Genomic DNA, 11,556 nt, shown 5'->3' with positions numbered 1-11,556 from the left:
GATAATTTTAATAATCCAGAGTCTGTGTGAATATTATAATAAAATACTGAGCTAGCTAAGATTCTCGAAATCAACGTAATCGAGGATCTTGTCTCGAGTGTATTTGATCTCCAACGTTGTTGTTGGTAGTGTTTTGCTATCGAGACTGAATTTCACTGACTGTCTGGTCAAAGAGGAGACCGACGAATCGTGCAATAACGAAATTCCATTATTCAAATACCGATAGAAACGTAACTCACTAGAAGTGGCGCCGGATCGACCGTAGGAAGACGCTCTCGAGTACACCCTGAAGGAGTTCGATTTCCCGACGCTGACCTCCGGGCTAGGCTCCCGAGAACTCCGCCCGGAGTTCGGGCGTAATCCCCGGTACGAAACCGGCGGATGATCGCTTCTCTCTTTCTTCTCGATTCTGCTTTCGTTTCCATAACTTCGTGCCAAGCCTGATCCGGGATACGTGCTGGATCCGTATCGAGATACTCCGTCAGACTCTCTGCTCTTTTCCCGCGAAGTAGCGCGGTTATATCTATCCAAGACGGAGGCCGGTCTGTCTGTAGTTTTAGTAGCTGGAAACGAATACTTCTCGAACAGGGAGGATCTGCTGCTCGATAATGGACTTTTCGACCTTACATCCTCCGACGATGATCTTCCGGGGTGCAATCTATTCTTCTCGGCTTCTTTGGTAGCTGAAATTCAACCGTACCGTTCCGATAAATCGAACCTCTCCTCTATAGTTTTCTTTGGAGAAAGTGCATTTTACAATCGTCTAGACAGACATTCTCGGAGAGTCTCTTCTAAAAATACTTTCGTGTCACCGGTAATAAAACGCTTTTGCACTATGCTCGTAGCAGAGTAAAACTTTAGATCCATCTAATTTCGGACTAAAAAATATATATTAGATAAATTTAAAATTCTATATTCGTAAAAAAATTGCTAACTAATAGAAGAAATTAATTTTTAATTAAATATCGGGGTAAAATAATTGTATTGTATCGAAAACTTTTTAACATGTATGTAAGACTCACCGGAATACTTAAAACTAGGTTTCTCTTCGGTCTTATCCTTCTTCAAAAACGCATTTCCAAAGCTGGAAATCCTCTCCTTGGCAGGAACCCTGGTGGAACCGGAACCGATGGACGAATAACTCGTTCTGCAGCTCGGCAGTCCGCTTCCCGTAGAAGTGGTTCTTCCGAATGTACCGGCAGCTACTCCGCCGCTGGCTCTGGATCGGTAAGCACTGTCACCCTGGAAACCGTGAATCGGCTAGATCGGCTCTCTCGATTCCACGCGATCGAGGAACGTTCGTCCGGTGCACCGTTACTCGGACATCGATCGGTCGAAGTTGATCTGAAACGACCGAGTGTGCCGGAAATGTCTCCCGATCGAACGTTGTCTCGCGGAACGCAGAACTTCGTGCCAATGCAAAATTACCAATCGAGATCGACCGACCACCTTGGAACGCGTACGGAGTTCTTTCTTTTGCGGAAGATTTACGCGTCCCGGCTCCAATATTTATTCGCCACGATAGAATCTTACGTCGCATTTCAGCCTGAACTTTGACATTGTCGCGAATAGAAAGAGAAAGATTATGCAGTGTGTTCAGTATGCACTTTTACTTTGAACGAACTATCTTTGGGAATGGGGAGAGTGTCGAAAAAATATACCACGTGGAAAGCAATGAACATATCAACTTTATCGTGTTCTTTCGAGACTACTGTCAAGTCGTTTGGGCAGCTCCTATCAAACTGAATATTTCTTTTTAAATTTACAATGTCTACATTATACGATACAAAGATTTCCTGCATCGATAGATTATATTCTTTTAGGAAGGAATATATTGCAAACAATTGCTGCAGATTTCTGAAGAAGAACATTAACCGATAGTGGAAGAGAAAAACCCTGTTTCCTCAATTTGTCAATTAATTTGATCCTTTGATTATCCAGTAAATTTAAATTTTTCAAGTTGTTGTTTAGTAAGGAAATTAATTTTTCTAATAAATATTTACTGCTTGCCCCGTTGTATTTGTTCACTGTGTATAGTTATAGAAGTAAGGAATCGCCAAGCAAACAGCTGAAAAAGTCTGTTTATTTGTAGAATCGAACTCTGTAAATAATAATGAATAGTACGAGCTTCTAAAAGATGTGAAAAAAGTCTAGAGAATCGTTTCTTTTAATGATCGTCCTGAAAGAATCTGAATGTTTAATTCGAATGATTAACGACACCGAGAATATCATAGTTTAATCACCGAAGCTCGTTAGCGGCACAGACGTGTAACAGAAATAATTGGAAAGAAAGGACGCGGCGAGCGAGAAAGACACTTTCGCGTAACCCGGATGAGGATAAAATGCATCATCCACGGACAGCTGAGGCCTACAAATGATAATTCGTGCAATTAACATAAGTTTGGCGAATTGCCCCAAGCTCGAAATAGACGGCCCGGCCTCGCCGGGAGTAATAACCTTCCTGTTTCTCTCTCATGCACTGGGTGAGACAAATAAAAGTACGCGCCCTTTCAAACTTTTCGATTTCGCGCAAAAATCAGCTTTAATCGTCCTCGAATTCAATATAAAATTATTAGAACTTCCGACTTGTGACAAAACCACCTAAAAATGTATTTAGATCAAGGAGAGAAGATAATTTTAATAAAAAAAATCATTCTTCCTCCTCGTTGACCACCGAAATAAAATTCTCAGAACTTTAGTTTTAAACCAAGATAAGTCTGGTAACGGTTCCTTCCTCCTTGAAATAAAATTTCGAGAAGAATTAAAAATAGCCCGCCCCCGTTATCAATCTCTCGAATTTACGTTCGACGAATCACCTTTTTCGCAGGAATTGAGTAATAAAGGCGTCAAAATGTTTAGAAAGGGAAAGCCCGTTTACGAAATCAGTTATTCCCGACAGTAATCTCGTACGTCTTACTGTTTACATTTTTATGCAGTTTGCGGGGTTCGCGTTTTCTTCGCGTCATTACTCTAAACAACCCGGCCAGCCGGCGGTTTATTTACCTTGATACGGAACAGCCTTACGAGATACCAGTCCCGCAACCATAATTTCAATTTAAATTCAATTACATTCTGAAGCTCCGGCATCTTGCGCTATCGCGTTAAGACGAGATCTACCTCGGAAGCGTGGTGCCTTCGTGCTCAAACTTTTAAAAAGTGCCGTTCGTTATTATGCTAATGCCATTCGGGGTGATAATGGAATTACGACAGACGGTCCTTAAGACCGCTAAAGCGATTCCTTTCAACGGAAGTGCCGAAAGGGGCCGGAAACGATAACTCCTTTCGACTCGTTTATATCCGGTCCGTTATCGTGTCCCCGAGTCTTTTCATCCGCGAAACGTGGTTTTGCTCGGTAACAACATTGATTCCCCTGCTTATATACGAACGGAAACCACGGTCACGCGCCACGGATTTTCTCAAACTACTGCTTTCGAGAAAATGTCGAAATTGCAACATTGACCTTGTACGAAGAAATTTCAAAATCACACACGGTTGCACCCACTCATATTCGAACAGTTTAATTCATTATAAATGGAAAGAAACCAATTATTTTTACCAAATGTAATCTATTATACTGTGTTACTTGTACTTACAAAGTAATTTTGTTTTTTTTTTTTATTAACGGGCAAGTAATGCTTCATTATAAAACCGATAGATATAAATCATATGAACAAGCTTTTTCTAATTTATAGTAAATCACCATTACAGTGCATGCACAGTAACGATATATTTTTGTAAGTTTCATTTATGAATTGGACTATTATCCAGTTCAGAATGCCAGGAGTTCGACTCGTTAACACGTTTTCTGTGACGACAATAAACTCAAATAAAATTCATTTTTTATTTTCTCTCGTGCCCAGAGTAATAGAAATTATCCCGGACTCACGATAAAATTAACCACCTCGGATTGGTGTCGACAGTGGCCACTTCTAGTTCGGGGATTACAATAATATCTACACAACTGGTTGGATCCAAAACAGTTCACCTCGATCTCCTGAACTGACCACCCTAAAATAGTGAAAGTCGATACTGACCGCACCAAACAATATACAATGAAATATAACAAACATAGAAACTTACTTAGATACTGAAATAGTTTTAAAAATATAAAGGTTGAAAGTTGCATAGCTCTATAAATAGGAACACGACGATTTTGTACATAAATATATAGAAAGTCAAAAGTATGGAATAAAATTCTGTTGCACGTCGCTCTGTTTCTGAGAAAATTGAATTTAAATATTCGTCGAGTGCACGTGCACTTAACTAATTCTCGACATCACGGATCCCGCTACAGACTGTTCCCGCTTGTTCTTGTATTTATAAACATTGGCAAAGCGATGCTTTATTTTCCGTCACTTCTCCCGTCTTTCAACTATTCGCTAATTTGTACGCGTACGCGTGAATTATTAGAATCGTTGGTAAACGTACCATTAGCGCGGTCTATGATATCGTCAACGTATTCTGCAACAAGATTAATTACTGTTCTTATTGTTCTCGATTCTCCTTTTCGTAAATTAACATTCTATGGTAAGTTGAGACGAACCTTTTAATTCTTGTCCACGCAAGACATTTATACATTTCTTTCTTGTTAAAGAACATATGCTCTTGTAGTTGTCAAACGTTAACTACTATGTATTCGATACTTGACGTCTACTAACGTGTCCAGAAATTGACGTTTAAAAATACAGAAAATTAAAGAGCAGTTCTTTGTCGCGTTTCTGGTTCGTTAGTTACATCAAAATGCTTCACGCGCAGGATCCCGGATTGCTCCTGATGCTGAACTTCGATATTAGTTCAAGAAGTCACCATAAACATTTTGGCAGCCAGCCTCGACAGTCTTTGGCTAAATTCAGAAGCCAAAGGTTTGCCAAGAAGCCGAACGAGAACCTGTTACGACGTCCATTATCGGCTTTACAGTGGTTTACTGGATGATCGCGAAGTAAAGCCGAGAATTGCAAGCACGAAATTTCTGCCAGCCACGACAAAACTTTCATGACGCGTTACGCTTGGAAATTAGTTTCTCATTCAAATTTTATTAATATTCTGTCGTTTAATATTTATTCGTACACGTCGTATCGTCGTTGAATATTTAAGGAACTGTTCACGAGTATCCGAGCGCTTTGCAAAAACCAAATAAAACTGTATAATAAAGATGTGACCAAAAATATACTGAACAGTCTTTGTATTTTTTTACATTAATATATCAGCCCGTTTGAAAATTTTTCTACTGCTTATGATCTAATCTGACTTTAAACTTTTTGCAATAATCCACGGTTTTTTCCATGACTATAAATCATATTTATTTTTGAACTTACGTTTTGAATATTTATTTAGAATGAGTGAATATAGCCGAAGAAGCAAATTGATTTTTCACCTCCAACTGTGACAGTGAAAGTTGTAATTTTAATTCGAAAGCACTAAAATTATCAAGACAGCTGGTCCGAACCGAAGTTTTAGGTTCTAGAACACTTCATGCGTGCTGTACTATTAATACCAAGGTTTGTTTTTGCGGTTAAGGCATTGCAATGGCTAAATTTATGACGAATGACCAAAATACGCTATATTTCAGAAACATCTGTAGGAAATATTTAGGCATCGTTCGACTAATTTAGCAAGATATCAAGGGTCTAAAATTTGCATCTTTGTCATGAAATTTCTACGTTCGAATTTCAAGTCTTTTACAATTTTGTTTTCGATTGTAACTAACTCTTGCTAATTAATTCAATTTATAATTATTGCAAATGGATGGCATAGCGAGCAGTTCTAAAAAACTTTAACTTGAAGTACTACTTCCAATCTAAATTGTAAGCATCGTTTAAAATTTTTCTATTTTTAAGAACTGAGTAATACGTAATATTTCACATCAAAACCTTATTTTGCTGCAGGTGTGCAGTCACGCATACTAACGAGATTCGCAGAAACGATAATAGAAGATGAAAGAGGACCTAAAAAAAAAGATGGTAAAAAAGGAGAATTGATACGAATGGCCTTTGCATCCTCGAACGATGAAAATGGAGCGAAACAATCGTCCCTGGCTGATTTATCCGAGATCGATGCACGATCTATCGATATTCACCGGGCAACGACTAATCCGTCAGCGCAAACCGTTCGCTCTTATTGGAGACCCTCTGGTTTCTACCCTCGATTTAGCCTCTGCTTCTCGATATTTCGGCGTCGTGCCGAAAAGCTTTCCATTGGGTTCGTCGAATTGAAAGCAGTTCGACCGGGAAATCATTCGATATTGCTTTATCGTCCATAAAAATGGCTGTTTACAGCCCCGCCATCTCACCCGCAGCCTCTAACTCCACCTTTGCTTTATCGATAGATAAATCGTCCAGCAGCCGCCGCAAGGCAGTTATTTCTCATACGAGCTTTTCCACTGATCTCGACTTTTGTTTCGTCGACGCTTGCCTGCGTACCTTTGACGCCGCAATAATTGAATGTACCATGGTTCGAGGAAAGGAATAATCCAATGATCAGATTGGTAGACAGGTCTTCGAACGGGAGCTTTCGCTCGCTGACTAACTGCTTTGACCAATTAAACTAACCGGCGAATGACAGATTAAATGTGGTGACTCGATAGTTTAATTTCTTTTATTTTATATCCTTTCCCTTCCTCGAATGGAATTGAAAGTAACTCTACGATTTTTATACGTTTCTCAATGTTTTGAAGTGTCTTAATTCCTAAAATGCCAAACTGATTACGCAATTCTGTAGGTATATTGTTTTCTGTTTTTGTTTACATCTCAGAATATCATGAAGACAGCATACTTTTTGGATCTTTACTAAGATTATTGTAACTTCTAAAATATTGAATATTTTTGTATGGAAAGAATTGTGGATATTCTTCAAACATAAATCTAAATAAACGTATTCAAACTTAATACAAAAATATTTCACCGGTTCTCCCTAAAAATTCCAAAGAGCCACTAAAATATTGAATTCTAGAGTAGAATACCCTCTTAATTTAGACAGAAAATAAAATCGATGTCCTCCGACAAACTCGTTTATATGGACCCCACGCATGGTATACCCGATAAAATATTAAACAATATTTATTTTACATTGTTTGAGACACGATAATATATTAGCTGGTGTTAATGTCATACTGAACGTTAGTCAAATTAGAAGACGGAGAAAAACGAACGCGTAGATGAGTCGGTCGACGTTTGTAAAACGTGGAAGACGTGCGACTACGGAGACGCAAGCATTTAAACATTAATAAGGGAGGGTCGTGTTCGTATCAGATGCGTGCAATCTTAACGTTACTGATGAGGATGTGGGCGCCTGATGCGCCATGATACCAGCTCAAGGGGAGGCCGACTAATTGAAGAGTGTCAGTCTGATTTAACCTCCGTCGACTCGTCGCATTATTATAATTTACGATGTGCCACCAGTTGTCACGAGCTACGCAGAATGGAGCCACGACTCCAGCTTCTTGAAGTTGCAAGGCGATGTCAAGACACGAAACTTTATGAGGAATGTTCGTCTGAAGTTAATGTCAGCAGCTTTGAGCGGGAATACATTTTTCAGAACAGAGCAAAAAGAACATACACTTCATTTTGAAAATTAACAATGTCTCGTGCCTTGACGGTTACCTGCAATATCCAAACTGACGCACTAATCGTTTTATGTAGATCCATATCAAAGATATTAAATGGTAACTGGAAACTATAAACTATACATTAACACTTTCTTGAATGAAACTATTAAATAATATTCGTCTTGTATATGTGGAATCACTGAAGCTAGATGTTTCTTAAAATTTGCCATTATTTTTTTGAATATTCTGTGTTGTGATTTCCTCGATCATATTTATGAAATATATGTTCCAGATGGGACTCCATTACGACACGCTCTATCTATAGCACAATTTAATGCACAATTAGATTTTATTAAATAATTCGTTCAATATTATCCAGTGGCATGGAAAATTGAAATAGTTGATACGCCTGGTGCATCAACGAGTGAAAGTAATTACAAATTTAATATAACGGCGTACGTACGTCATGTTTGAAACGGTTATTCGCGTTTAGAGGGTTCGTGCGCCCACGATGTGTATAAATTTAATCTATCTTGTATTCTCGACAGCCGCGCTATCTTCCGCAACGAACCGTCAAGTTGCTTGGCATTAGTCTACCTTTTATATTTATTCCTCGTTTCGTGGTGAAACACGCGGCACGTTGTATCTGTCTTTTTCAGTCAACCGGCATAAACGTAATTCATCAACCGACGCCAGCTTTACTTCATCTTCTGGAAATTGCATTATATATTCCATCGTGAACTTGAATTCAATGAAACACTCTTGCGAGGAAAAAGTACGTGAAGCGGCGTACCCGTCTGGTTTTTCGCGAAATATGGTAATATCGAATGGAAGATTACTTAGGGAACAAAGGTTCTTAATGCTCAAACATTATACGATCTTTGTTTGTACTCCGAAATTGGGAACAAATTATTCTTTGATATCCTTTACGGCTGACTTGAAATTAGAAATTACACTACGTCGTGAAGGTTTTCCTCCGGTAAAACAAAAAACTTTTATAAAAATTAAGTTATAAACCAAAAACTGAAAGCTACACCTGCTGATTTTACGGCTTTACTGCCCATTCTAAAATTATAAAGCTAGAAATTAGTCGACCAGACCAATCCAACAATTAAATTATCCTTTCCAAAACATATCCCGATTTTTAACGTATAATTCACGTTTTGCTATTCGCGGCAATAAATTCGCGAACTTTCTGCGCGCATCTTCGTTCGCGAACAAAATCTAAAGCTGAAAGAAACTCTAAACTGTAACACAATACGGACCAAGAGTCGAGAAAATAATCGGATTCATTGAATATGGAAATAAAAGACGACGTCTTCTACGATGTTCTTCTCCGCCCTCGAATCACTCTCGAGTAGCAACCTTCTGACGTTTTATTAAAGGTAACGAACCGTATCTTCTCCCTTTGGATACACGATTCCGTTGCCCCTACTCCCTGGAGATTTGTTCGAAGCCGAAAAGAACGAAGATGCAATTTTTCGTATGTTTAATGAATAGTTTCAGCAACGGATCAAGAATATTCGCGACGTCTTTGCGGAAACGATTTCGCCGGGAAATTTCATCCCGGATTCCAGCCACGCGGATTAATACGTCGAAAGTAATGCTTCGCTTTACGATAAGAACATCGTGGAAATGGTCTCTGGAAGACAGGAAATTTAATTTTTCCAGAATTTTTACTTTTACTCCGAGGACAAAATCGTTTTACAACTTCTAATGGATTTCCAAGAATGCGCCAGCGAATTTTACTGTTTAATCACTTCACTATCACATTTTCCAGTATGAATTATGTATTAATCGTTATGTGCGTGTGATATTTACTCTGTGTATACAGGACTTTCTCAAAAACTGAATTTTTAACGTTTTAACCTGTCTCGTTTGTTAATTTCCCAATTTGTTATCTTCAAACTTCTGTTTTTGTTCATTTACTCAAAGAAATCGGTGAGATGAAAAATCGTCGAAATAAGCGATAATGTCCGTTCGTGTTTATCTAACACAATGTTGATTAGGCTGATTCGACGATCCATTTTCGCCAGGCTGTTATTCCACATTTCGCGTGCTGGACAACGGCCAAGTTTTTCGGTATTTCGATTCGTACGCGTCGAAAGTGAATGTCGAATGACATTTGTTAAGCGAACTTTTGGCAAGAAACTAAAGACTATACCATAAATTTCGCTTCCTGGTTCGTGCGTTCAGATTATTGCGCAACTTTTATTTCTTTCGCAATTTACCAATCGACGTGTTCGCGAAAACTGAGCAAAATAAATACATTCGTGTCGCCAAATAGTATTCTCCTCCAACGAAAGTTAATTTTTTCGTAGCTATTAATAATTATCCATCTGATTTTCCAATTTCAGTACTTAATAACTATACAGGGTATTCGGCCACCCCTGGGAAAAATTTTAATGAGAAATTCTAGAGGCCAAAATAAAACAAAAATCAAGAATACTAATTTGTTGATTGAAACTTCGTTGAAAAGTTAAAAATTTGTACACCTACACGAATTTTTTTCTCGAAAGTGCGCAGAATTTCGGGGTTATATCTATTGACCAAAAATGATTGTAATTAACCCCTGCAATCGAAAATAATTTTTTCAGAACGACCTAAAATTTGAAATGTTCCGTTCGGTATGGAACTTTAAACGTTAATAACTTTTTAACAAAGCCTCAATCAACAAATTGCTATTCCTGATTTTTAAGAACCTTTCTGACAATATTATACAATAAAATTTGATTTGAGAATTTTTTGCAGCAAGATACGAAGAGTATTTCCCGTCCGAAACGCTTTAATTATGATTAACGTTTCGTAAGTAATGTTAACTAATCGCGATGAACGTTTTATCCGCTAAATACGACGGTCTGCAGTCTCATTATTCAGAGCTGAATAGGGCGCTCGCGATGTGTCCAATTAATTTCAGCCGCCAGCTATGCCTTGAAGCTATCCGAAACCGAAGATATTTAATGAAGTTTCTCGAGATCTCGGGCGGCAAACGTCCTTCAATGAAAAGCTTCAACGTCGGGAAAGTGGCGACGAGAGAATGTCAAGAACTAAATGCTTCGGTGAAGAAACAGCAACGGGCCTCGCCGCGTAATTGGAAAACTTCCGGTGTCGTATACATAAGTTGCCGGAAGTTACGAGCCAAGTCTCCGGACTCAGCATCGGAGACAGCAAACCTCCCGATGCTGCATCGAGCCGATAAATCGCTCATCGTGGCCCCGACAATACGATTCCTCAGATTCTTATCCTTTTTCAATATTTAATACTTTTCTCGTTTTAAGAGTATTATATAATGTGTTAAAAAAAAAAACTTTTGGACTAGGAATGTCTGACAATTTAAAAAATTAATTCTCAATATTGGATGTTAAAGAAAATAAATCTAAATAGGATTTCTGAATTTTAACTGAAGTTAGGTTCGAAACCGAGTGAAAACTAAGAGCTTAGAAATACAAAAAAGATTCTAACTTTGCGAAAAATTTGTAACAGTAGGAAAGTTTTAAATTCGTAATAATTCGTACTGTACGAGTTTCTCTGTAAAAATAATGATAAGCGAGGTTCCGTATATTTTATGGTTGGCAAATCGACTTGCGGCTACCCCCTCTGGCACGAATTTTGCGATAGCACGTAGCTTAAATTTTAAATTGTACCGTTATCTCTACGACTCCCTCAACTTTGTTTACATTTGAGACCAGAGTGACGCATAGTTGGAGCGACCAGGGAACAATAAGAGCGAACGAACAGGTTGAAAGCGCGTAAAAAGCAGTGAGAGATAGCGGGAATAGCGACAATCTGACGAAGAGAAATTGTAACAACCCGATAAAAAATACCATAGTTCCGAAATTACATTAATCTCGGAAACAGATTATTTCTTGTAGAATAGTATCCGTCTATCACGATTTAAGGAGCTTGGAAAATTGAGTAACTGGTGATCTTTTCTTCTTAATTACATTTCGTAACAACCAGGATAAATATTTTCTATAAACATTTAAGAACAGTTTACTATTTTTTATTTCAAA

At 38.3% G+C, this 11,556-nt stretch overlaps 1 protein-coding gene and 1 long non-coding RNA gene across 2 annotated transcripts in view; one reads left to right on the top strand and one right to left on the bottom strand.

The window, feature by feature from the left end:
* Window positions 1-11,556, top strand: part of LOC143344744 (uncharacterized) — a 462,587-nt gene that overhangs the window by 277,077 nt on the left and 173,954 nt on the right. The gene's annotated exons all lie outside the window — the stretch shown is intronic.
* Window positions 1-11,556, bottom strand: part of LOC143344735 (uncharacterized) — a 45,836-nt gene that overhangs the window by 15,787 nt on the left and 18,493 nt on the right. Inside the window, exons 2-3 of the mRNA XM_076771080.1 lie at window positions 1,023-1,242; window positions 240-683 (exon numbers count right to left, since the gene is read on the bottom strand). Coding sequence (XP_076627195.1) covers window positions 240-683; window positions 1,023-1,242 — 664 coding nt within the window. The remainder of the gene's footprint in view (window positions 1-239; window positions 684-1,022; window positions 1,243-11,556) is intronic.

This window comes from Colletes latitarsis, chromosome 1 (assembly GCF_051014445.1).
Source record: "Colletes latitarsis isolate SP2378_abdomen chromosome 1, iyColLati1, whole genome shotgun sequence".
Classification (NCBI taxonomy): Eukaryota; Metazoa; Arthropoda; class Insecta; order Hymenoptera; family Colletidae; genus Colletes; species Colletes latitarsis.
This window is presented reverse-complemented; position numbering and strand designations above follow the sequence as displayed.